The sequence below is a fragment of the Solea senegalensis genome, linkage group LG6 (genome assembly GCF_019176455.1).
Source record: "Solea senegalensis isolate Sse05_10M linkage group LG6, IFAPA_SoseM_1, whole genome shotgun sequence".
In the NCBI taxonomy this organism is placed as follows: Eukaryota; Metazoa; Chordata; class Actinopteri; order Pleuronectiformes; family Soleidae; genus Solea; species Solea senegalensis.
Genome location: NC_058026.1, coordinates 9,774,119 through 9,799,530, shown reverse-complemented (window position 1 = coordinate 9,799,530; position 25,412 = coordinate 9,774,119). Strand labels below are relative to the sequence as shown.

Sequence of the window (25,412 nt, the reverse complement as noted above, 5' to 3'; positions counted from 1 at the left end):
GAGAGAAAATACCAGGAAGCAGGACTGGAGTAGGACTAATTCTCAGCCTGGGAGTTTTAAGCCTAACTTATATTCTGATTGAGTGATATAGTCCTATATATGTCATCTTTATTCATGAACACACTTGGAGCTTTTAGAGGCTTGTAAAACACTGTGTGATACTGCATTTGGCATCTTCAAAAATGTGGTGACATTTGAACATGTATTTAAATGGTGTGTGTTTGACCTGCGGTTTGGTGCATGGCGTCAGCTTTTAGAAACGTAGCCACTGATAAGTGCGTCTGAACTGAAGTCATTTGTTAGTCATTTGTTGGATGAGTTCATAGTTGTCTAGTAGGTCTGAGAATTTGGGAAGGACACATAGTTTGTTTTTTCCTTGTTTTTCTTTTTTGTGTGTGTGTCTGAATTCATCGCAGCTGAGTCACTCGCACAGCACCATTAATCTCATGCACAGTAAAGTGATGACAGATGCTGAATGCAAGCGTGTGTGTGTGTGTGTGTGTGTGTGTGTGTGTGTCTTTAGAACTGCAGGAAGAACACCTGTGTGGATGTAGATACCAACCAGCAGAGATCACTGACTTCTACACCTGCCTTTTGAGAAAAACAAAACAAACGCACTAACACACACACATTCACACACACTCCGACAACCACATTGTAACTGATATTATTGAGATTTTGTCACCGTACATTTAATGTTCATTGTTTTTTTTTAGAAATGCTGAGAAGACTTAAAAGAAACTTGGCGCATTTCAAATATAATCATATTTGAAGCATCAGTTTTCCCTGTTTATGTTGTTTTGCTCTGGTTATTTCTGCACAGACCATTTACCAATACCTGCTGGATCCAACACTAGAGATCTAACATTCAACGGAAAACCCCACAGAGGACAGACAGAGAGTGAAGAGAGAGGTGTGGCCAGATCTCTCTCTCCCTCTCTCTTGCACACACACACACACACACACACACACACACACACACACACATACACGGGCCTTCACACATCAGTCAGACAGCCCTCAAGTCAGGAGAACCCCTGGCTCACCTTCACACAGATTCACAAATCACACAAACACACACGCACACAGACGTTGTACTGACATGAATCTATGCAGTCACTTTGACTCACATAAACACACATCTCCCCTCCCTGCAAACACACACACACACACACACACACACTCACTTCAAAGGAGGATTGCAACCTGACAGGCCAGTAACACTAAGAACCCTCATACTGTCTTTTTTTCTAATTCTCCTTCACAGAACCCACCTGTTTCTGACAAACTTTCAAGTCATATACCCCACCCCCTCACCCCGCCCCCTGACTGACAAATACTTAAAGTCAGTATACGTATGCTGGTACTCAGGTGCTATCTGTCTGATGTTCTCTCCATCTCCAGCTTACACTGTACGCCCCTATCAGAGGATCTTCACACACACTGAGCCTTGTCTTAACTAGACAAAATGTAACGATGCACTGTCTTGCCTGCACAACTGGGCAGATGTGAGGTGCAGCTTTCTGTAATCTTATCTGAAACATGTTGCATGTATGCCGGCACTGACCTCGGAGCGATATCTCGCCGATGTGAAATACAGCTTGTGTTCCTTCAGCGTTGGCCCATCATGACCCAGATGTTGAACTGTACAGATGAGCAGGCGGCAGTGAGCTGTGCTCCGGAACTGTGTCAGCTTTTCAAGTGTCGGTGTAAGGTGTCCAGATTCTTGTTCAGGCATAGGGCGAAGTGTAAGGGCCAGCTGGTGCTTCAAGTGAAGATTCTTCAGGGTCGCACTTCAAACAGAGTATAAAAGGATATCTACCTGAATAACAGTATCTAAGGAAAACTCATGTTTTTAGCATGTTTAATCCATGACCCGGTTAGAACAAGAGCCTTTGTGCATGGACTTTCCCCATCTGTGTGTGTGTTAGTTCTCTCCATTTCTCTGGTTTCCTCAAATAGGCAAACTGGACACTCTAAATTGACCTTAGCTGTGAGTGTGAGAGTGAACGGTTGTTTGTCTGTCCTGTGATGGAATGGAGACCTGTCCAGGGTGTACCCCACCTTTTGTCCTATGTCAGCTGGGATTGGCACCAGTGCCCCCCGCGACCCTCATGTGGAGGATAAAGTGGTAGATGATGAGTGAGTGAGTGAATCTGACAAAGTCTGTTTATGTACAAGTCAAAATCAAAGACTGCTGATGACGTATCATATTCTTGAACATATAATTTTGGAGTATAGATTTTATCTTTTTGTTTTATTTAACCTTTATTTAATCAGGAAAAAGACCCATTCAGATCAAGATCTCATTTTCAAAGGTGACCAGGCCAAGATTACAAACAATAAATTAAAATAAAACAATGGTTCAAAATTGACACAATTTTAAGAACACAGGCACTGATCAATGTATTCCTGTTGTCTGTCATTTAAGATGGAGCGAAATGAAAGATGTCACTGGAGCGTAAGGCGTAGCGGCTCGTAGATTCAACCATGACCACTTACAACTCAGTCCCAAGGGGTGAGGTGCAAAGGAAGAGTAAGGGTAAAAATACATAAGAAATGGGATAGGGCTTTAAACAGACTTAATGGTTTTGAGTCTGCATATTTACGTGTGTCTGATAAAAGAACAAGGCAATGGAGAAAAATGCCAATGATAATGATTGGCCTTAATAGTCAGTAGTGCAGGGTGTGCATTACAATCCTGTGGCACACTTGACAGCAGCAGCTCAACATGGAAAGTCATGGCAACAGCCTGCTCTCTTAAGTTAAGGACTTCTCCCCTACACCCGAAAGTTTTCTTTACCTGGTGAATCAAACAGCGTAGGTCCAAGTTGTGGTTATGAGGGAGGTGAAAAATGGAGAAACCATTGACATCGGATGTAAAATTGTAGACATCTACAAGTGCAGGATGAGTCTTCCCCTATTTTACAGATAGTGTGGAAATGCTATACCATGTTTTTATGTGTATACAGTATATGGTAGCTGGGAATAGATTGCTTGTGTGAGATACAGAAGCTCATATTCGCTGCATGTTGTCCTCTGCATCTGCAAAGCCAACAGAAAAGTCCTGAGAATGTGTGAGGTTGTATAAAGTACTAGTGCCTATTGCTTCAGTCCATCATTGACTGTTGGGATGTGAGCCAGTGGCATTATTGAAGACACTGTCTCACAGGATATGGACAGTCTGAGATGAGCAGGTTTGTGCTGTGTATGGTGGTTTTTACCACACGTGTGGATATAAATGTATGTGGTGCCTTCATGCAGCAGTTTTAGAGCATCTGTTGTGGCTCTGGTGGATTCTTATTAAATATGTAATCACTGCATTGATTTGACTCAGGCAAATGCTGTTTCTGTCTTTACTGAAGTACAATACGAATCACCAGCATAGTGGTTAGGGATGTAGGCTCCACACAAAAGACGAAGGATGAAGAATTTTACCTTTTTTCTCCTTTTTCTTTTAATAACCATGGTCAAATTAACCAAACTGGCACACGGCAGGAAAAGTAAACTACGCTGTTTTTACCGAAACATGAGAATATGGTAACAACAAGGAGCAATAAGGACATGATAAGCAATAAGACTGAGGCAGTAATGTAACATTATGTATTCCAGCTGCTGTAAAACACTAAAAAAGAGGAAGTTTTAACAGAGAAGGTATTTCTTCATCACTGTACAGTTTTAAGTCGCGCTCACAGTGAGAATTCATACCAAAAAACAATATGTGGTGTCATGGTGCAACAGAAAACAAAACCCTCTCATGGCTTGTTTGGGATTTTTTATTTTATTTTATCTCATACCTGTAAAAATATATTCTCAAAAATAAATAAATATATGAAATAAATATACTGTTTGTCCTAGGTAACAAAACCTTATAAATAAGAATAAAATCTGTCAACAAAAGTGTCTGTGTCAGTTCCATGTGGTCATGTGGGAGAACAACAGACTTCCTTCACTGGGATCCAGAATGAGTTCCACCACAAAGGAAATCCTTTTAAAATGCCACTGGTCCTCTTCTTCTCTTATTCTCCAGGCTCTTTGTCAAAAAAAGTCACATTTTCTGAGCACTCTCTGTCTTCAGAGCAGTTTTGAAGACAGTCCAAAACATCACGTCAGTCAGCCTGATCCCAAAACAAACATGGCTGATCTCCAGTGCATGAAACTACCTTTAAGTGTAAACCAGCCACTCTGTATCGTGAATTAGACATTAAAACAAATTGTTAACATAGCAGCCACATAGTGTATAATAACATCACAAGCCCTACTGAAAATGGTAAGATTCACCAGCCACAGCAGTAAAATAAAACAAACATATTAGCAGCCAGTTGTTAATCTCAACTAGGAGTTCCACACTTATGTCCTCGTACACATGCAGTTTGGAAAAGCAGCTAGTTGGATTTCATTAGTGGTAACTCGTAGGAAATCCGTAATGTATCTGTTTGGTCACCAGCGCCACTCCACAGGCCAAAAAAAAGGTTCTTTCATAGAGGTTTCACAACTTCCACAGAAGAGCCTTGGTGCTGTTTGGTCAAACTCCACCACCAGTCTGACTCAAACACAGTCTGGTTCCTTCTTCCACTCCAGTGAGGAGTGTGGAGTTGGTGTACTATTTATGATCTAATTCTGTTTAGATCAACAAGATCTCCCATTTTCCTCAAGAACAGCCCAGGATTGGGTGCACTTGGTTGCCTTTTTTTTTTTTTTCAGACCAGGTCAGGTCAAATTATGACTTCCCATCACTCTCAACTCTGGCCCAGTAAGTCCCTGTACAGCTCTGGTACTCTATCCGGGTCTACAGGCCTAGGTAGGAAGTGAGTGAACCGCTGATGTCGCCTTGACCTTGTCCCGTCCCGTGAAGTCCCGTCTTTGTTCAGAGCAACAAAGTAAAATGGGCCTTTCTCTCCATGCCGGTAGATGTTGGAAGAGTAGGTATTGTACCAGTTTTCTTCAAACTGCTCCCTAAAAACACATTCTGCTGACAGCTTCTCCTGCAGGATAAAAAGAGGAAATGTGAGGATTATGGTTGACAGCGGTCTCAACTTGAGATATGTTAAAATAAAAATTGATATAGACTGTAAATGGATGTTTGCTTACCGATCCATACAGTTCTCCCTTGCTGTTCATGGCGAGGTAAAGTCCACTGTCCACCCCTCTGATACTGACCAGTCCGACAGCGAGACTGATGAACTCCAGAATACCTGTGTACGCATTACATCACGTTATATTCACTGGCAGACACTTCAAACAATAATCATCAGCCTTCTGTGACACGTCTGAAAACACACGATTTTAGACTTCATTTTTCAAACACTACATGACAGCTACACGAACAGGATCCTACATCGTGCAGATGTACAGTATGTGAGACTGAAATGTACCTGCCCTCGCTATACAGGAAAGTAAAATACATGTTCTACAGTGTGTCCACAGCAGCTGACTCTGACAGGCATGTCTGTGTGTCTGGAATGGCCTCTGGCAAGTTACATCCAAGTCTTGAAAGTGGAATAAATCAAGTGCCAGAAGTGCTAAAGGCTCGCAGCACAGACATTTTCTAAGAGGTCTTACTTTTGATCTGCCGCGAGTTGCAGCTGTTAATGTTGATAGCTGAAGATAAGCTTGTGGAAGTCGAGAAAAGCCTTCAATCTAATCTTAAAGGGGGAAAATGTGGTGGAAAAGTACAAATATTGCTCCACCTGGTCAGCTCATTTGTGATGAGAAAATTTGTGTGTGTCACCGTATGCACTCTTACATCTACTGTAGTTGTGTCATATTAATGCAGCAGCTCCTCTCATCACATGTGATTAATGCAACCTGTGATGTTATTCCGGGATTCTTTAAAATAAGTGCTTCAGGAGGTGGTGCAGTGATACACTTACATACTTTTATGTTATTTCTCATTAAAATGATTTTTTTTCCGGTAAGATTCAGCAAATAGCATCAAGACATACCAAAATATCTATATTTCATCTCTTTTTCTATGTGTAATCATTTTTAGAACCTTTTCTGCTACAAACACTAGCTTCTTCAGGACCAGAGGTTATCATTGGGACCAAAACCTGGTCCTATATGAGGCAGAACCTCATCCTCTGGTTAAAGTTAGGATTAAGATGTGTCCTGTGGTGATGATGAAGTAAGGGTTAGGTCTTAACTGGTTATGGTCAATGATAACGCTTTAGTAAGGCTTTCCAAATGAATGGAAGTGAATGGTCCTTAAAAGAATAGCTGTGCAAACCTGTGTGTGTGTGTGTGTGTGTGTGTGCGCGCGTCAGTGTATCGCCCAATAAATTATCATTACTACTACTACACTGCTGCTGCTGCTGCTGCTGCTAGTGTTACTATTTCTATACAACTAGTAATAATAAATACTGGTTTTTTACCAAATCTGCTGTGGTCCTTCCTGGTGCCCTGCACGGTGCCGTCGGGACGGATCTCCAGGTGAAAGCCGGTCCTGCAGTAGAGCTGCCGCCGCCTCAGAATCCCCTTCAGGTGGCTGAGGTCCGCCAGGCTGCGGGACAGCCTCTCTGCGGACACGACGTGCTCCTGCTGCTGATGCCCGTGTCCCCCCATCATCATCAGTCCGTTCACCGAGTTGTAGTCCACCGCCCCGGCTGGGGTGAGAACGAAATGAGAGCCAACGGGAGCCGGAGCGCCACCCGCGGGTCCAAAGCTGTCCAGAAATCCGAAACTCCCAACCTCGCCCGCTGCCCCCATCACAGAGGAGACACCCGGTTATCCGGTTTGCGCTACACTGTAAGAGATCCGAGCCCGGGTCCAAGTGATGAGCAGATAAGAGCCTCAGTGCGAGCAAGCGCTGGAGGAAGAAGAGGAAAAGTTGGACGCGCAGACATGCGCAGAAAAATCCTCAATCAAAATTAGAATCGTTGCGCGTTATTTGGCGCAGTCAGCAGCAGCAGCAGCTTTAATTAAAACGCCAGCTACCTGAAATCAAACTCCCGCGCGCTTGGTGAACGCAGGAATCCTCATCTGTAGCTGCTCGTGTTCCTTCTCCTCCTCCTTCTCCTCCCTTCTATTTATCCCTCTCTCCTGTCCTCTGTCCGCTCCCTATCTCTCCCCTCCACCACGGGATACTCCCATTTGCTCCAGCGCACATCAGGAGGGTTTTCCTCTCTCTCTCTCTCTCTCCCTCTCTCTCTCTCTCTCTTCTCTTCAGCTTTTTTATTTCTGCGGTAGCCTCCCTCTGCTCTCTCAGCTTGCAGCAGCAGCAGCAGTGAGCCCATCGCATCCCAATAAATCAGCTCTATCCTTATAGAGATTCACCTTAAGTTGCCTCTTCATGCAAATCATGCCCCCGGATCCCCTTCCTCCCTTTACGGCTCATTTCTGCTCCCGTTTGAAACGGAGCCCCTTCATCCCTGAGCTCGTCTTCCTCCCTGTCCTGCATCACCTTTGATGTTCCAGTGTTTCTGCACACGAGGAAATTAAAAACTACAGATAGAAATTAGCCTGACATGCTTCTTTCCCCTCCAGCTGCACAACTGCATCCACAGGCGCAGTGTCATTTTGCGTATTACTGGCACTTACTGGCACTGTTGGACACCTGCCAGTTGAAATGTTTGCGTGTGCCGCAATGGGACCGCGCAACTCTGCAGCAACTTGTGTGTGTGCGGCGTGTGGAGAAAAGGGGAGAGAGAGGGAGGGGTGTCACACGGCATGAAAGTGATATTGTCATTATTACCTTAAACGCTTTACAGCCTCACACACGCCCCCATTTCGAAATGACTCAGGTGTGGCAGCAGAGAGAGGAAAGCCCCCATTTGCGTAATTTTCGCACTCGGCTGTTGATTTATTGGCCGTTTTATGTAACGCAGCCGCACGTTTACAGCGCACACACATACTGCACAGTCGCACCACACTGATTCACACACACACACACACACCTGTGCAAACGACATCACTTGACTGTCAATCCCTTCATTGATCTTTTCCACGCGGCTTTGAACAGCGCAGGATCCTTAATTGTGGTCTTAAAAGACGAATCAAAGACGCAGAGGCTTCAAAGTGCGGGGATCTTGTAAGAGAATCGGGGCAATATGGGAATACACCTGTTTGAACTGCAGAAAAGAAAATACCCCGACACTTGACACTTGAAGAACTTCAGATAGAAGAAGAAAAAAAAGAACATTACTCAACTCATCGTGTAAACAATTCCTTTAATATGCATATTCATGTCTTTTCATTGATCATCAATCTGTCCCAGTAACTGCGTATCAATGTCCCTGCAGTGTGTTGGGATCAGTGACATCTAATGGTGAACCGCTCTCAAAACTTAAAAAGCACACGAGAGCTGTGTATGAACACTGGACATACTTTTCTGGTTGCAAAAATAACTAAATGTGTGAATCATGTGAATCCATGTGAGTTTTGTGTAAACAGAAAAATTCAAGGATGTCACCTGCAACCAGGCAGTATATTGCTGTCAATCACCTTGTGTCCACTTATATGTGCCATGCTTTGTCTGTTGTCTAATTTGAAGAAAACCTGGTCAACCTCCAGAGGAAAATGTTTACTGACATTATAAATTATTATAAAGTTACATTTAAATTTGTGCAACCAGCGGAGTCACCCCCTGGTGGATAACTGCTACTTCATGCATGGGCTTCACTATTCAAGATGGAAAACTCCATCCATTTATAAATACAGAATATGGGAACTATGAAACTATAAACTATACTATAACTAAATTATAATGCAAAATAAATACTATAAACTAGCCTTTGCATGCCAGAAAGGATGTTGGTCTTCTTTGTTTGACAGGATGGTGGCACAGTGGTTAGTAGTGGTTAGCATTGTTGCCTCACAGCAAGAAGGTGCTGGGTTTGATTCTGTGTGGACTCCCCAGGTCTGCGTGGGTTTCCTCCGGGCTCTCCAGTTTCCTCCCACCATCAAAAATGTTAGAATGTTAGGCACATTCAGTCAGGTTGGTCCCTTGTGGCGGCACTCTCAGTCCAGCGGTTCTGATCAACACTCCATCTTACCGTTGTACAATTTCGGTTGTATAATGACAGTAAAGATGATTTCCTTTCCTGTAAGCTTCTCCTTCAGGCCACTGTAGAACACAAGATAACAGCCCTCATTCTAAGGCTATACAAAAAACAAGTTTATATTTTGAAGCATACATGAAACATACACATGTTACATATTGCACCTTTAAAGCACTACACTCACTGAGCACAGGTTTATTGTCAGAGGGATCAAACTGCAACTTTTATGGCTGATTGAGACTGGTTTGGTGTAAAGAGGCGCAGGGACACGTGGCCTGGACTATGTATATATATATATATACATATATATGTATATCTATCTATCTATCTATATATATATATCTATATATATATCTATATGTATATAGATATATATATATATATATGTATATATACATATATATATATATATATATATATATATATATATGTATATATATGTATGTCATTGATTTTGGCAACCGCACAGACTCGCGCTCGCCCGCACACGCGCGCGCACAGCTGTCCCCTCCCTTGGGAGTAGCGTTGATAAATGAGTCGAAGGTGCAGAGGTGTTTGTGTCCATGCGCGACCGCTCATGTGGTTGAACACGCTGGTCATTTTTTTTTTAAACTCATTAATTTTTGAACTAATGTGGATCTGTGCATCATGATATAAAGATGCAGGCTCATACTTTACTGTTGTGTAACATTTTTATTCTACTATTTACTGTTTAGTTCGTGCGTAAATGTAATAAGAGCACGTGCACGACGTAAGAGCCTGGCTTTGATTGGCGTGGCTCCCTCTCCCCCTCTCCCTAGGTTCATTAGTATTTATGACCAGGAAAAAAAAAATTGAACTTTTTTTTTTTTTTTAAAAGAGGACAGGATCGATCTTGAATCGCCTGTGGCCTGATCAGGTCCTGATGTATTGGATATCGATCTGCAGCCACAACATGGCCACAATGAAGACGTCAACTACAACGGCACATTTCCACTCACACGGCGCTCATTGAGCTCCTCATGGTCACATGGTTTACTTTACAGATAACATTTTCTGGGTTAATGCTGCTCTGACTGTGTGGCTTGGGACAGAGAGTGAAGCCAACCATGCAGCCAGCATGGCAGTCGTCTTGGAGGAGGAGAATTAGGAGGGAGGCCCCCAGGGTTACACTTCCACCCTGCACCCCACACACACACACACACACAAAGAAATTGCAACCTAATCGAATGCCTGGGTAATGGAATAAATGAATAGATGAAAAGTAGCCTCAGGGTTATTATGAAAGTGGTTTCCAAACCAAGGTTTGGGAAACTCCATGAGTCCTTGAAAGCAGGATTCAGAAGCTCCATGTCAAATTATAAATATATTTCATTTTCTAACCCCCTTTTGTCTCTCATTAGACAAACTGTGAAGGTTAAATGCAGGTATTTGAACTTAAAGGTCTGTTAATATGGTTTCTATGCAGCAGTTAAATTAATATCACTTCCAAAGATTGTGCATATTCCACATGTATTGTATTTTTTTATTCAACCATAACAACATGATTATGATTATGATTAGTCAACTCATTAAATAAAGAACACATGAATCAAAATAACCCTATTAAAGGGTTTAATAGTCACATTGACCCTTTAAACGGTGGTTTTGATAGTCATTGTTTGATCTGTTTTCAACTTTTGGCTAAATGGAGCTTACATGGTTAGAGTGATCCACTCTGTGCTTCATGTGTGAACAGGTGACACACCCCATCTGTGAGACTCCTCTCCTTTATTCTCCTGGCATCAAAGTCCTAAGAAAAGCCCCATCAGGTGAACATTAGTCCTACATGCAAAGACTTAAATGAAGAGTTCATCTTTGATATTCGTTTGATACCCGCTTCCCTCTCGCCGCTTTGATCCCACACTTCCCACTGGAAATGTGATAACATGCTGACCCCTCAATGAAAAGTGAAGATTGCTACAGATTGATATTGTTGGTCACTGTTAATCTCTGTCATGGAAACTGAGGTGGCTTTCATGTTGCTTTTTCAAATGTGATTTTGTACACGTGTGTCAGAACAACATGTCTGTGGTGGTAAACCATTTCATGGCACTTCTTGCTTCCACCTGACCTCATGTGACACTATTTACTCCATAACGTTTATTTTCAGCCGTTAAAACCATGAGGTGGGGGATTCGAGTCATGTGACTTCACTCAAGTAAAGTCCTTAAGTCGCAAATTTGAGGACCTGAGACTTGCTTGTTGGTAAAAGACTGGACTTAGACTCGAGTCATTTTTAGACTCGAGTAAAATGACTCGAGTCTAAGTCTTGACTTATGGAATATTTACATTTTTATTTCAAATATTGAGGAGTGAACGTTACAATTTGTTTTTTGTTTTTTTGCTCTTTTTAACCGCAGGGAAACATTGGGTGTCTGCTTTTTTGGCCTTGTGTACAAACCTGGCAACCGAGTGACACCAACACCACTTTGTGACATTCCATTCGACAATTCAAGTCCCACAAAGGAAGGTAAGACAGGAAGTCAGTCGGCAGCTATTTTAATCTAACACTAGTTAATGTCATGGTGGGTCAAAAGCTAGTTATGAAAAGTGTGCGAAACGTGCCGACTAATATTGCAAATAAGGCATTTCCATGGTTTAACGTCAGTATTCTTTACATTTTAGGCTGTGTATTTTTATTTATTTTCATTTTATTGATATCAATTATATATATGTATAGATAAATATGTATACATATACATATATTGTTTTGTATTGTATATTATTGTTGTATGTTTATAACAATTCAGTTGTATGGGACCATGAAGCACTCTGTCACAGATAAAACTAGTTCAAAGTGACTGTCTTTTTTTTTAAGCATATTTAAATGTGGAATATCTGGGAAATCATCTTCATCTTCTACAGTCACACGACTTGACTTGATTTAAAGCAGGGACTCGATTTGACTTGCTTGATTCTTGCAAGAATGACTTTCGGACTTGCTTGGATTCCAATTTTTCATACAAATGTGATCTCTTCATAAATATGAAACCCTTTTTTCCCCACACCAGACATTTTGTGGAATGGGAAACTCAGGTCTGACTGATATCTTCAATGGTGCTCTGTTCAGTTTGTGTCAGGACAGTGTGACACTGGGCGACATTAACCTCAACAGTCATTGTTTTTGATTATTTTACACCTTTGCTTTTTCTCCTGTGACCTTAAGTGTCTGCATGAAAAAAAAAACAGTAAATCTTAAAGGGCCAAATAGATTGATCTGAGAAACATGCTTCATTCCCAAAAAACAACAAAGTTGGGATTGAAAAAAAATGATATACAATTGACATAAAACAGCCCTTTATGTCATGTTCATGTCCATCTTTGACAACATTACTATGTATCGCATGTGCTGATCGTAAATACAAATCAGCAAAAGCATTTTAGCTGAGTCATGTTTGGGCTGTTTATTTCTTCTTTTTGGGAGAACAATATTTGTCACACAGTTGGAGAATTATGTCTTTGAAATGACTCAGCACTAATTTGTTGTTAACACCTTCATACGTTCATAAATGGTCTCTAATGGCTGTATCACACTGATATTGGTATCGGTCGATACTCGAGTTTGTGATATTGGTATTAGATACAAAAAAGTGGTATTATCCCACCTGTAATTACAAAAGGTCTAGTGTTTTCACAATTTTGACAGGCCTATATGTATTTTCTATAATAGATAGATGGATGAATAGATAGATAGATAGACAGACAGACAGACAGACAGACAGATAGATAGATAGATAGATAGATAGATAGGTAGGTGGGTGGGTAGGTAGATAGATAGATAGATAGATAGATAGATAGACACACAGATAGATAGATAGAACAATATGACATAATCATATATAATATCATATATAAAATATGATGTATATAATTCCTTTTTCTTTTCCGTTTATAATTGGACTTTACAACGATGAAAACTATGATCTCCATCAAAACGGGTTAGTACTTTTTATTTAAAATGATGTGTCATCAGTTTTACTTTAACTTGATGTCAGGTTGTTCATGAATGTTGTTCACAAAATTGTGTCTTTTGACCACATATCCCTTACTCCGTAAAGCATCGCGTCCTCTCCTCTGTTTGGGACTTTGCCCTCGTCCTCAGCAGCATATCGTTGAACGCCAGCACATCTCGCGATAAACCCGAGGGAAACGCGATAATTCAGAGCTGCCCGCAAAGTTCCATTCAACAGCAGCAGCAGCAACATCAGCAACGATGGCCGCTTTCCGCAGAGTGGCAGCGCTGGCCGGGAAACTCAACCTCTGGTCGGGGGCGAGAAACGAGCTGGTCGGTGGTCACACGGTCCGTGCAGGGAGGACGCGGGGGCGCGTGGCTGTCGGGATGTGTCTCGCAACCGGAGGCGCCGTGGCTCTTTACCTGTACAGCGATATGTGTAGCAGCAGAGGCAGGAGGAGGAGGATGGAGAGGCACAGCATCAACGATTTACTGCCGTCCATCCCGACCGTCGAGGCCAAAGACAAGGTAGGAGGAGGACTCTTTACACTCGTCGTCACAATAAAACGTGTTGTCTTCACTGCTGACACACAGCAGCTGGAGGTAAAAACGACAAACACTGTGAGAAAGGGAAGAGAGCGCGCAGTATTTCCTGACGTTTCCACCCACTGACAGTGAACTAACTCTCGGGCTCAGCCAGCACAGGCCCGCCTCTATTCAGACAGTTGACATGTTTTCCTCTTTCTGTGGACAAACTGTGTCATTCACTCGCCCAGTGGAAACTGTTTGCTCACTGTTTTGACTGCGTGGAACGTGTGCGCGCGCAGATACTGCGACGGCGCTCTCCGCACCAGCTGGTGCTGAAATCACAACAAGTGTGTGTGTGTGTGTGTGTGTGTGTGTAGCAGGGAGCTACTGCAGTGGTAAACAAAGTACTCAGAGGTTTTAGAAAAAAACAGCAAGATCAGAACACTTTATTAATCCCAAAGGGAAATTCAATTCGCCACAGTTGCTCCAGCCATCGAAAAACAAAGCAGATCAGAATATAGAAATCAGTTTATAATAAGTATTGAAAATCAGCAGTATAAAACTAGAACTAAAGGTATAAGAACTCAAATGAAAGTAAAGTATCAGAATACATTTCAGATGTAAAACATGAATATACATATAATGTATACATTTAAATTAAATCATGTATCTCAAAAGTTGTGAACATATAATACTGTATGTACAGGAAGATAATGAATTGCAGTATGTATAGGATATATATATGTACTGAAGGGACATTTGTTTACACACTGATGATCTGACAGAGTTTGGTTATGTATGATGAAGTAAAAGTTATTTATTTATTCATTTATTTATTTTGGTCATGACATTTAGATCACTCATCACATAACAGTGCAGTTCACACAATATACATAACCAAAAGGGAAAAGCGGGAGAAGCAAAGCTTAACTAGTCCCGCCCCCATTATCATCATACATTTCATGCTTCTAACTGGACTAGAAAGTAACAACAGCTAATGTATGTAAAGGTCTAAGGTGTAAAATCTAGGTGAAATTATTTTCATTTGAAGAAATTGAAAATAAAATAATTAGCTTTAATTGTAATGTAGTCACCTGATTGTATGAATTGGTTGTTCTTTAATTGCCCCAGAATGAATTAAATTATAGTTATATTTCAAGAGTTGCCCTACAGTGGACAAACAAAACATCTTTTGAGTTTTAATTAGGGATATGATCGGCATATGCAGATATTGGCTTTAAAAGGTATTATCGGATATCGGCCGATTATGTCTAATAACTACAACAATAGGCTTAATAAGCTGCTACCTCCTTGACTTTGATGCTGGCGCCTTCTACAGCTATTATTTTATATATATTTATTTAATTTGCTCAATGAAGACCATGTATATCTACATCAGCTGTGACATGAATACGAAAAATATGTCAATTTCGAGACAGAAGGCAGTAAATTACCTTGGATATAGCGGCAAAAAGTCCAATTTAAATGAAGACTACATAGATTCTCCAACGCAATGGGAAGAGAAGGGCGAGGTGAGGGATATTTAGCCACAACATGCAACGTTAACAATAAATTGTGCCAAATTTTACACACTGTACCTTTAAAATAACAAAAGTAAAAGTGCTTGTGTAGAACGGCCCATTTTAAAACTAGAGAAAACACTCAAAGAAAGCAAACCTCAGGAGCCAGGTTTCAGTTAAATGTATTGTTAATACTTCAGTGTGAAATTGGATTAAAAATGTCCAGACTGAAAGTACAGTACTACAGTACTCCCCTACTGTGCAGGTTAACAGATGTTTAAAAATGTACTGTGAATCTGGATTCATGTCTGGATTACCATCACAATTTCGTAATTTCTTTTTAGGGTCATACCCAGAAAACTTCATCAAAATCTGTCCTTTTTCGGTCATGCTGCTCACAGACAAACAGACACATTTTTTATCACTCCTGTAGCTAACCTGACTGACGGACTAAGATGCAGCACATGACTGATTTGAACTGTGATATTTAATTGGACACCAGTTAATTAAAGGCCTAGTTCCGTTAACATTTAGCAAGGAAATGTCTTAAATCTCATCATTTAACAGAAGAGTCTGCTCGTCTACTGTCACATTTTAGTTTTGGCTCAGTTCACTTGGAACCTCGCCAGCGCAGGTACTAAAAAAAAACAAAAGAAAACACTACCACTATCCCTAATGGAAAAGCGAAAAAACACGGCTGCCAGTACGGACAGTATGGGCTTACAACATTTAGACAACCGTTTCCAGCTGGAAACTGAAAATTAGAAACAGCTCACTCTACCTGTCTATAATCAAAACCAGGCACTTGTTTTATTGTGGTAAATATTCCGTGTGTGACGGGTCAGATTCACAAGCTTGTTGTTGATATGTGCACAGGTCAATCCAGGCTACACTTTAACTTTGGTTTGGGTTAGTTTGAGTGTAGCTGTGAAAAACCCAGAGGATGGATGAAAGAGGTGCAGCTGTGAATTGTGAATATGGGGCTGCCGGAGGGGAAAACACCTGGAGCATCTGCTGTGCTGCCAAAGAGAACAAGATCAGGCAACAGACACAGTGTCAGCTGTAGCTACAAGACATCATCACAAAGAACATGGTGATGCAGACACTCACAAAAAACAAGTAAAATATACTAAAAGTCAGTAACAGCACATTCAGCAGTGTTTTAAATAATTTGGCTTCTCTAATATGCATAATAGATCCCCTCACAATCTGTTTTTACATTATATCTTCGATGCATTGGAAGAAATGATACCAGTTTAATGTTTAAATCTCCTCTGTGTGTCCTTCATCCTTGCTGTTGAGTATTCATAAGAAGAAACTTAGTCATCATGGGCTTAATCCATTCACTAAGTTTGAAAACCTTGCTACTTTCACTTACAATGACTATTTTTTTTACACCATGTAGTGAAGCACGGCGTGCGAGCCAAGTTGCGTTTACAGAACTCTGTAAACTTCATTCATTAGCGTGAGTCAAAGCCGTGGGTGTCTCGGCTCTTACACTTGATTATGGTGCATTCTTATGAAGCCTCACACTCGTCTCCTGTTCATGCGTACAAAAGTCCCCTTTGGTGAAAACAGCATCAAAGCTTTATGAATGAATCTGTGTGCTCATTAGCCTGTTCGCTGAGCTCAGGAGGAACCTTAGAGTGCTGGGCCCTGCAGCTAAACAGATTTAAATTTGGAAACCTTTCTGTTAATTGCACAGCTTCATGCTGCACAATCTGTTGGTGTTGCAGTTCTCTTACACTGCAGCTAATCAAGTCAGAGCCCTGGATCCAGAGATGCTAATCAAGTAGAGAGTGTGGTGTTTGTGTGTGTGAGTGTGTGTGTCTGTTTCCTCCTGTTATTGCACTGTGCCAGAGGTACTGACTCTATTTATAATCTCACAGAGTTAAATGGAAAGAGTTGGTGCAAAGAATGGATGGATCTCCTCATTATGGAGGTTCAAAAGCAGTGAAGAGGCACACACTGTTTCAATTTGAGCTGACTGCATGAGTGGCACAGTGCGCTGTCATCGCAGACAAAAAGCTGTCACAGCTGGAAAAGCTCACATAACTTAAATGAAATCCTCTGGCTGTCAAGTCAAGTGCATCACTGTTCCAGAAGCAAAATATGCAGGCTTTGCCTTCTGCTCATGGCCTCTCTCTCTGTCTCGCTCTCTCTCTCTCTCTGCAGTCACGTCCATTTGACTTTGAGGATGGAGACGTGTACATGTCGTCCCATGAGCATCGCTTCCGCATGTTCAGCTCTGTGGAGTACGAAGGCCAGCTGTACATGACGCCGCAGAACTTCATCGAGTCTGTCACCATGAGTGAACCACGGAGTACGTATCACAGAATCAAGAATTTATTTTCTTGGTCCATAACCAACAGTATCACTGTAATATTTTCTCTTTTTTACCACAAAATGATTACCATACTTGAAATTACATTATGAATAAGATGTTATTACTTCAATATAGCATAATGCTATGATTTACTCCCTATTATAAGATGAATGCTACCCTATTACATGTTATTACAGTACGGTAAGGTAGTGTTACTGCTAGAGTTGCTGTAGAAACCCAGCCTATTCAAATAGGCCACATTTGGCACATTTCATTGTCCCTGAAAGATTCCTATGTAAATTCTTACAGTAGAACTGACCATGAATGCAGCACTCCAGTTGTAACAGCATTGATAGTTCTTCTGTTTTCTGTTAAATGCACTTTGAGATGTGTCTGGGGTCACATATGATACATATTTATCTTATTTCAAAAAGAAACTAATGTTACAGCTAATACTATGCACTTTTTTTTTTTAGTTCTTATTCAGTTTGAAGTGTGGGGAGGACAGAATGACCTTTCTCAGATTCTGTTCAGGCATCATTCCTTTATTGTTTGTTTTGTGCACTTTTGGTCTGACGTGTCAGATGAGACCAAATTTAAAGGGGGAAAAAAATGTATAAAGGCTATTTCAATTTCTATATTTGTGCTGGTTTAAATCATCTGCTGCTTACTGGCCGCAGAAAGCGCCTGGCTCAGCTAAATGTCTTGGTTTGGAAATGTGGCCCATGTGAGTTTGTAATTGAATCGCACTGATGTAGACAGTTTACTGAGTTCTACAACAGCTTAAACCTGAGGTAGAAAATGTCTAGATTGTTAACTATATTATCCCTTTCAATCAATGTTGAAAGCAATTTCAATTTGACATACAGTGTATTCCTTTAAGACCAGCTAAAGATGCGACTGCCAGAATACCAACAACTGAACATCTACTGTATACTTTTCTTTTCCACATTTGTTGACTGATCATTTCTTCCGTCTTAATATGTACCTGTGGCTGTGTTGGAGTTTATTAATCTCCTTCTCTGATCTGAATATGATTTTCCAGTTGGGGGAGAAGTATAATAGTTCTTCTCGACTGAAAGCAAGTTTTAAAAGTAGTTAAAATCTTGGTTTTAAGCAGGTCTTTGCTGTTACTGTCAACCTACTGCTAGTCGTAACTGATTAGTTCTTGCCAGCCAGCCTCAAAGCAGATGGCTTTACCGCTATTGTTTAGTCTGAGGTGAATGTTAGTATCTCTCTCTCACTCACACACACACACACACACACACACACACACACACACACACACAAGCCGGTTTAAAATGTCCTCACAGGTTGAGGTTATCTCAAACATCCATCCAAAAAGGCTATCATTCTATCCCTCAGAAGGCTTGTGATTGTACTGCGTGCAAACTGTGCACCTGTATGTGTGTGTTTACATCTCGTGTGGCTCGCTGACACACGATACAGCCACACATACGCTCTCTCTCTGAAGCGCAATCCTCTAATGCCCCCTTTGAAGTTGAATTAGATGAACTTTGTTGTATAAAACGGAGCAAAAATAGTGCATGCTTTTACAGGGACATTCCACATTCTACAAAGACAAGCAAGGGGTACTTTAGACAGTATAAATGGCCTGTGATGATGACACTGTATAAATAGTGTGTGTGTCGGTGTGCGTGTGTGTTGTGACTGTACCCGGCACATTAAGGCCCATTTATAGATCATACAGATGCTATCTGACTTAGCCCACCCAAACTCTTCTCCTCTTTCTCTTCTTCTCCTATCCTCTTTTGTCTTATTCCCTGGCAGACAAGAGGCCCTGGAGGTCCTTGACCAAACAGGTAGGAGACACAGTCCTAATGTTTCTTTCTTCTGCTCCTCCATGTTGCAGGCATCTGGTGCATGTCACATCTGCCGCAGACTTTGTACTCCAAAATGTGTGACTCCAAATATTGCTATCATTTTTGTTTTTATTACTTTGTAAAAGTAGTAACGTATGCTTGGTCGATCATTTTCTGTCAGTGTGTAAGAAATGTTGCTGTATTCAAAAATATGTTCTTTGGTAGTCTCTTTTCACACGTGTTCACAGAAATCCTATTTGAAGTAAATACCACTTAAAGATAAATGTTTTTTTTTGCTTGTTTTTGCCCGGCACCTATGGCATGCTGCCCTATTTTCTGTTGTGTGTCTGTCCACATGATCAGTTGATGTTTGAAAGTGAACATTTTCCTTATTTGAAGTGTATCTACTTCTGAACCTGTGTGTGATTTTGTATGTGCTTCTGTATGTGTGTCAGGAGCTGGAGAAGATCCTGTCAGACACTCCACCAGTATGGAGAGGATCATCCAAACTGTTCCGCAATCTGAGAGAACGAGGTCAGAGAAAGTACACTCTCTCTCTCTCTCGCGCGCTCTTTCTCTCTCACACACACAAACTTGTTTTCATATCTTAGTGAGGACACATCATAGACATAATGCATTGTGTAGCTTCTTACCCTATCCTTGACCATCCAAACTAAATGTCCAAGCCTATCCCTTCCAATCCAATCCAACTTTATTTGTAAAGCACTTTAAAATAAACACAGTCAACCAAAGTGCTGTACAGAAGAATAAATAAAACACAGAATAAATAAAGGGCATAATAGCTCAAAAGAGGTGATAAAATGTATTTAAACAACTAAAATAAATTAAAAGACATACAAAAACGTGGATTTGAACCATAATAATATTCCCATATTGGAAATATTGTACATTTAGCAACTCCATTAGGGTTTGTCTGAAATAGTATTAAAAGGGCAAAATATGAGTTTAAGAGAGATTATTCCCATGTTCATGTGAGTCAAATTTTGTATTTATTTTTATTTTTATTTTTATTTTTAGTCTCTTCACCAGCTCTTACAGTGTGTTCAGCATAAATTAAGGGCATGTTTGTTTGCAGTGAATTAAATTTTCAATAAAGCATTCTGAACAGTCAGTAAAGGAGCCAGACTGTTATTCAGCCAGGGATGTTACATAGTTCATTTCCTCACCCCATACTCTGACTTTAACTAAATGCCTAGCCCTTAACTCAAATCCAATTCTAACCCTAACCCTTAACCTAAACCCAATTCTAATCCTAACCCTACAACCAGGTTTTAACCCTGAAAAAGCCTTTTAAGATGTAAGGACCAGCCAAAATGTCCTCACTTTCCCAAAATGTCCTCACTCCCTATGGTTTATACGTTTCTTTGGTCCTCACAAAGCTACACATTCAAGAACACATACACAGGGTTGCACAGCTTTTTTTCTGTTTTGGTCTGTAAGAGGACTACTGGTCAGTATTTATGTCATAAATGCCACAATGGCAAACACAATGGCTATTCAGCTGACTGGTATAGACCTGGTTCTGTACATGGTGCCTGTCAACTAAACTAATCAACAATATAATCCTTGATCTTTAGCATTTCAACGAAATTGCTTAACGCCAAAATTTACCCTAACTTAACTAGTAGTTCAAAGGCACCTTAAACACTCTTATCCACTTACACACGTAAAGACTCTTAAACACACTGTTATCAGAGTAAATAAGCAACAGTCAGATTATAACAGGATTTCAGTAAATTTTCTTAAGAGTATGTGGAACCTTTACTTACTGATGTGTGACTAAACAGTGCCTGTGAGCTTGTGTGTGTGTGTCGCTGTAGGTGGCTCTAATCCGAGGTTGGCCAAACAACCGGCTGAAAAAACTAAAAATAAACCTCTTCTCTCTTCTCCTCTCTTCTCCTCTCCTCTCCTCTCCTCTCCTCTCCTCTCCTCCTCTCCTTTCCTCTCTTCTCCTCTCCACATAACATACTAAGGAAAAATAGCAAAAATATTAAGAACAAAAGAGAGACAAGGAAAAGCCCCCCCTCTCTAATTAAAGCATTTGTTACAGGAGTGTGTAACACACTAGTTAAACAGTCCGGAAGTGAGTCCCTGTAGTGATAATTACACACGCATAAACACACACAGTGAGAGATGCTAAATATATGGTGCCCTCTGTGATGCATCCCCTCTGTTCCTTTTATATGACAGAGGTAGAGAAAACAAAAAGAATGAGATGTGAGAGTGATGGAGTGATATGGAGGGGAAAAGGTAAAACAGGGAGAGGTGTAGTGAGAGGAAAAAAGATGGAGGAATGAACTGAGAAACAAAAAAGTTTGTCATCGTACTGTAATATACACGTGTGAGTGTGTGTTTTCTGAGCTTTTGGTTACTCCCACATTAGCCAGTGCAGCGTGTGTGTGTGTGTGAGTGTGTGTGTGCTTATGTTTGAACATGCTCTCCTATTCATGCCATGATGAGCGAGGACAGTTTAAGTCCTTGGAATTGCTTCAGATTTCTGAGAATGACAGAGCTGTGTGTCAGACAGAGGAATGCTGCATCGCCTCAGCATTACTGACTGTGTGTGTACGTGTGTGTGTATGTGTGTGTTGTCAGTTATGGTTACGTGTTTCTACCTCGCTTCAGACACATTGGATGTATTCACTTTGTGGATGACAGACACTGACAGTTCATGCTAAATGTAAACCCATCATGTCATGTTCTTTACATATTGTTTTCTTATGTTATACATCTTATATACTATATAAAGTGTTCATGTTTTATCTTCAACCTGAGGTGAACGCCTTTTTTGCAGGACCGACGATTCATAATTGCTGTGAAATCCATTGTGAAGTGGATCTTTAAGCAGCTGTCAACAGCTGTTAAAGAGACCATTATATTCAGTAGTACATTAATGATTGTAAACACAGAATGTATTGTAGAAACCCGAGTAGAGTGTCTCTCCTGGTCTTTGCTCAGTTCGGGCTACACAAAGACAAGAGAATTCAATTCTACACAAAGCAGTCATGCATCAGGAAAGCACAAGGCTCACACTGCTTCTACCTAGTGTCGTGTTCACACACACACACACACACATAAACACGCACATGGGAAAGCAGTCTCCCGTAACACTCAAGCGAGTCACCCTGAACTATCTGAGTGATCAGACAGAAGGCGACAAAGAGGGAGAGAGAGATGAGACGGAGCTATAGAGATTTCTAAATGGGCCCGAGGCAAGAAAGAATCACCTCCTGAAACATTTTTCACTTGCTTATCCAAACACACGCTCACACCCATTGCCGCCAGTGTCTTCACTTTGGACACTCAGGGTTTTAGAAAACCAAAAACGGTGTGTGGCCAAACGGCTGTTGGCAGCTCAGCTTGAGGAAGACACATTTAAAGATGCTATCTTCATGAAAGGAAGGATTATGTGTGTTACTATGCGTGTGTGTGTGTGAGTGTGTGTCAAGAGGCCCATGGTCTTTGAACATCTGTAAACATTGTGTGTGTGTATGTGTGACCTTTCTTTAACTCTCTCTGTCTTGCTTGTCATTACTAGGAATCATCTCTTACACCGAGTACCTGTTTCTGCTCTGCATCCTGACAAGTGAGTCCACGCAGTCTCCCCACATGTCCTTCACTTTCTTCTTCACTTTTTCCTCGCTTTTCCGTAATGCACTACATGCTATTTTTTTTTTTTTCAAGAACAAAGTTCAGCTGAGCTGAGGTGCATGATGTGAACTAAACCCAGGCCCACCCAGAATTTAACAAGACACAATTATGACGCAGAACTGGTGGATTTTCCCTTTCCCTTAGGGTACGAAAGAAATTAACGGAGATGCAGAGAGAAAAGACAAAAAAGGAAAAAAAAAAGAGCTCCACTTGAAAACTTGAAACCCTTCAAAACTTACATGCAGGCAGAAATGTCAGGAAAAACTGATCATTGGAGATTCATCAAGTAGAAATATACCCCTACTCTTTAAGAGTAATTACTGCATTCCATTTTAAATAGGGCTGTCTGAATTAGACAAAAAAATCACATTATTTGAGTGTAGTGTCTCATACAAGGAGTGTGTCAGAGGGGAGAGAGAAGGAGTCGTTGTGTGTGTCAGATGTAACTAAAGAAACATGGAACACAATGTGACTTTGGGAAAAATACTCTTTTTTTGACAGAAAGTAAAATAAATAAATAACTGAAAAATGACATATTAAGCTGCAGCTGCTGAGACACAATGATAAATAGTTTTGATATTTGTTGATTCTGCAGGCTGGTACATTCATCTGACTGGCCCTAACTCTGTACATAATCTGGGTGAAACAGTGAAGGCAGTGCAAATGCTGTTGCATTAACATTTCTGAAGTAGACGTCGTGTCACCTCGGGCTTATTGCACTTCTGTTGATTTGAAATAATCTTATTAATCTGAAAGTCATAGTTCGTGAAGCAACTTTCTTGGCATTGTTGATATGGACATACAAACAGTTGTGTCTTGCTAATGAATAGAATTGACAGCCCTCATTTTAAAATATCTTTATCTGTAACGCAACTGTTGACTATGTCTGGTCTTCTTTCCCAACAATCAGGAATTTAAATCTTTGTCTCTTTTGTCAAAAAATGACATTCACAATTAGAGTTTGACAGATGTGGGTCTTTCTATGGCCGATGGCAGATCCACTGATCTTTAGAAATCAGTGCAGCCAGCAGCTGATTTATGAGGATAATATGTTTGATACGTCGCTTTTTAGTTTCTGTTCCTCCTTCTCACAGAGTCTAACAAAGGAATAATAATAAATCAGAATTTAACTAATAATGAACATTTATTCAACCCTTGTGGTCTGTCTCTCTGATCTGCAGTGCACTTATATCTTTTAAAACATGCATTCACTACGTTAACTACACGATAATCTGCTAAACAATTGATCTAAATTTGATCAAAATTGCAATACGGCCAAATGTGCAATATTTTTGAAAGCCAAAATGTGTCAAAAATGACCATTTTATATTAAACATTGCCGTGACCTGTACACATCATGTTCTGCAGACTGAAGAGACTATCTTTGTTCATCACGGATCTGCACAGATATTACACTCTCATCATTTTAAATATGTCACTCAAATGAAAATGAGAATAATTGTGTAAAAAAATGATGATTCCCTCTGATATCGTGAATCATATCGCAAAATAATCGCAATTAGATATTTATTCAAAATCGTTCAGCCCTGCCTTTAATCACAGTTTACTGAAGCTCCGTATGTTGGAGGGGAAACCATTAACCATGACCTCATTAATCAGGAAACTGATGAGGCTTTATATATCGTTTCTGTCGAATCAATTTAATGTATGTTATTAATTTAAACTCCACTCTAAAGGGAGCTGTTGAGCTCTCTGTCCTTAATCTACATACGTCCCTCCTATCCCGTCTATCCTATGTTGCCCCTGTGCTATTTCTGGATTCCAAATTACCTTTACCTCACGCGCACATGCACACGCTCACCCTATGTGCTCTGCTCTCTGTTCTCTAGAGCCCCACGCTGGTTTCAAGATTGCTTTCAATATGTTTGATGCCGACGGCAACCAGATGGTGGACAAGAGGGAGTTCTTGGTGGTGAGTCGCTGACTAAAAAAATCCATCCTCGGATTAATTTACGTCTTAATATTATCACGTTCACTTTAAAATGTTAACTTCCACTGATAATTGGTGTGTTTGCCGATGGTGGATTTAAGAGAAAAGCATCTTCATTTCATCTTGCATTAATTGTATTAGTATGAGTTTGTAGGTGAAATGTTTCGTTTTATTAAGCTTTAAAACACATTTACATCAGGCACAATAGGCTGTGGTCACTGTTATTATCTAAATATGAGTATTGACCTTCACATGACCTTGTCTTTTCTTACATGTATAAATGCTTTCTCTGGTTTTAATTTGACCTAAAAACACCGATAATTTGCTTCTCTGATGTTTGACATTCCTTTTATCTGGTCTGTTTATGTCTGTGTGGGAGAAGACACTAACAAAGGAAAAACAGAGAGTTAAAATGAAGCCACATTTTTATTTCCCACTTCCCTAAAATGTTTCCAAGTTTTAAGCAGATTAACAATGTGCACTTACGAGTTCACATCTTTTTAAAAGTGGCTTGAGTAATCAAAGTGCAGAAAACCTACATGTAGAGCTACATATGTCTCATTTTTCCACGTGGGAAGGGACACACAGATTTTTGATCAAAACCAGTGCCACAGGAGGGC

At 40.6% G+C, this 25,412-nt stretch overlaps 3 protein-coding genes across 7 annotated transcripts in view; 2 read left to right on the top strand and 1 right to left on the bottom strand.

The window, feature by feature from the left end:
* Positions 1-13,197, top strand: part of xpa (xeroderma pigmentosum, complementation group A) — a 41,791-nt gene extending 28,594 nt beyond the window's left edge. Inside the window, exons 6-7 of one of the 2 annotated variants that reach the window (XM_044028657.1) lie at positions 11,381-11,490; positions 13,126-13,197. In XM_044028657.1, the coding sequence (XP_043884592.1) occupies positions 11,381-11,490; positions 13,126-13,136 (121 nt within the window). In that variant the 3' untranslated portion in view covers positions 13,137-13,197. Of the gene's footprint in view, positions 1-11,380; positions 11,659-13,125 lie in introns of those variants that run through there. The other variant, XM_044028656.1, reaches the window with a different exon arrangement.
* On the bottom strand, positions 3,803-7,003 carry LOC122771229 (fibroblast growth factor 20-like). The gene is made up of 3 exons (XM_044028660.1): positions 6,375-7,003; positions 5,092-5,195; positions 3,803-4,985 (listed from the first exon to the last, which is right to left on the bottom strand). Exons 1-3 carry the CDS (start codon positions 6,706-6,708, stop codon positions 4,740-4,742), a joined length of 684 nt encoding a protein of 227 aa, XP_043884595.1. The 5' UTR covers positions 6,709-7,003; the 3' UTR covers positions 3,803-4,739.
* Positions 13,198-13,217: 20 nt separating the features above from the next.
* The window catches only part of micu3a (mitochondrial calcium uptake family, member 3a), a 31,754-nt gene continuing 19,559 nt past the window's right edge, over positions 13,218-25,412 (top strand). For all 4 annotated transcript variants that reach the window (XM_044028654.1, XM_044028652.1, XM_044028653.1 and 1 more), the window contains exons 1-6: positions 13,218-13,500; positions 17,196-17,343; positions 19,138-19,169; positions 19,625-19,703; positions 22,729-22,776; positions 24,692-24,774. In XM_044028654.1, coding sequence (XP_043884589.1) covers positions 13,234-13,500; positions 17,196-17,343; positions 19,138-19,169; positions 19,625-19,703; positions 22,729-22,776; positions 24,692-24,774 — 657 coding nt within the window. In that variant the 5' untranslated portion in view covers positions 13,218-13,233. The remainder of the gene's footprint in view (positions 13,501-17,195; positions 17,344-19,137; positions 19,170-19,624; positions 19,704-22,728; positions 22,777-24,691; positions 24,775-25,412) is intronic.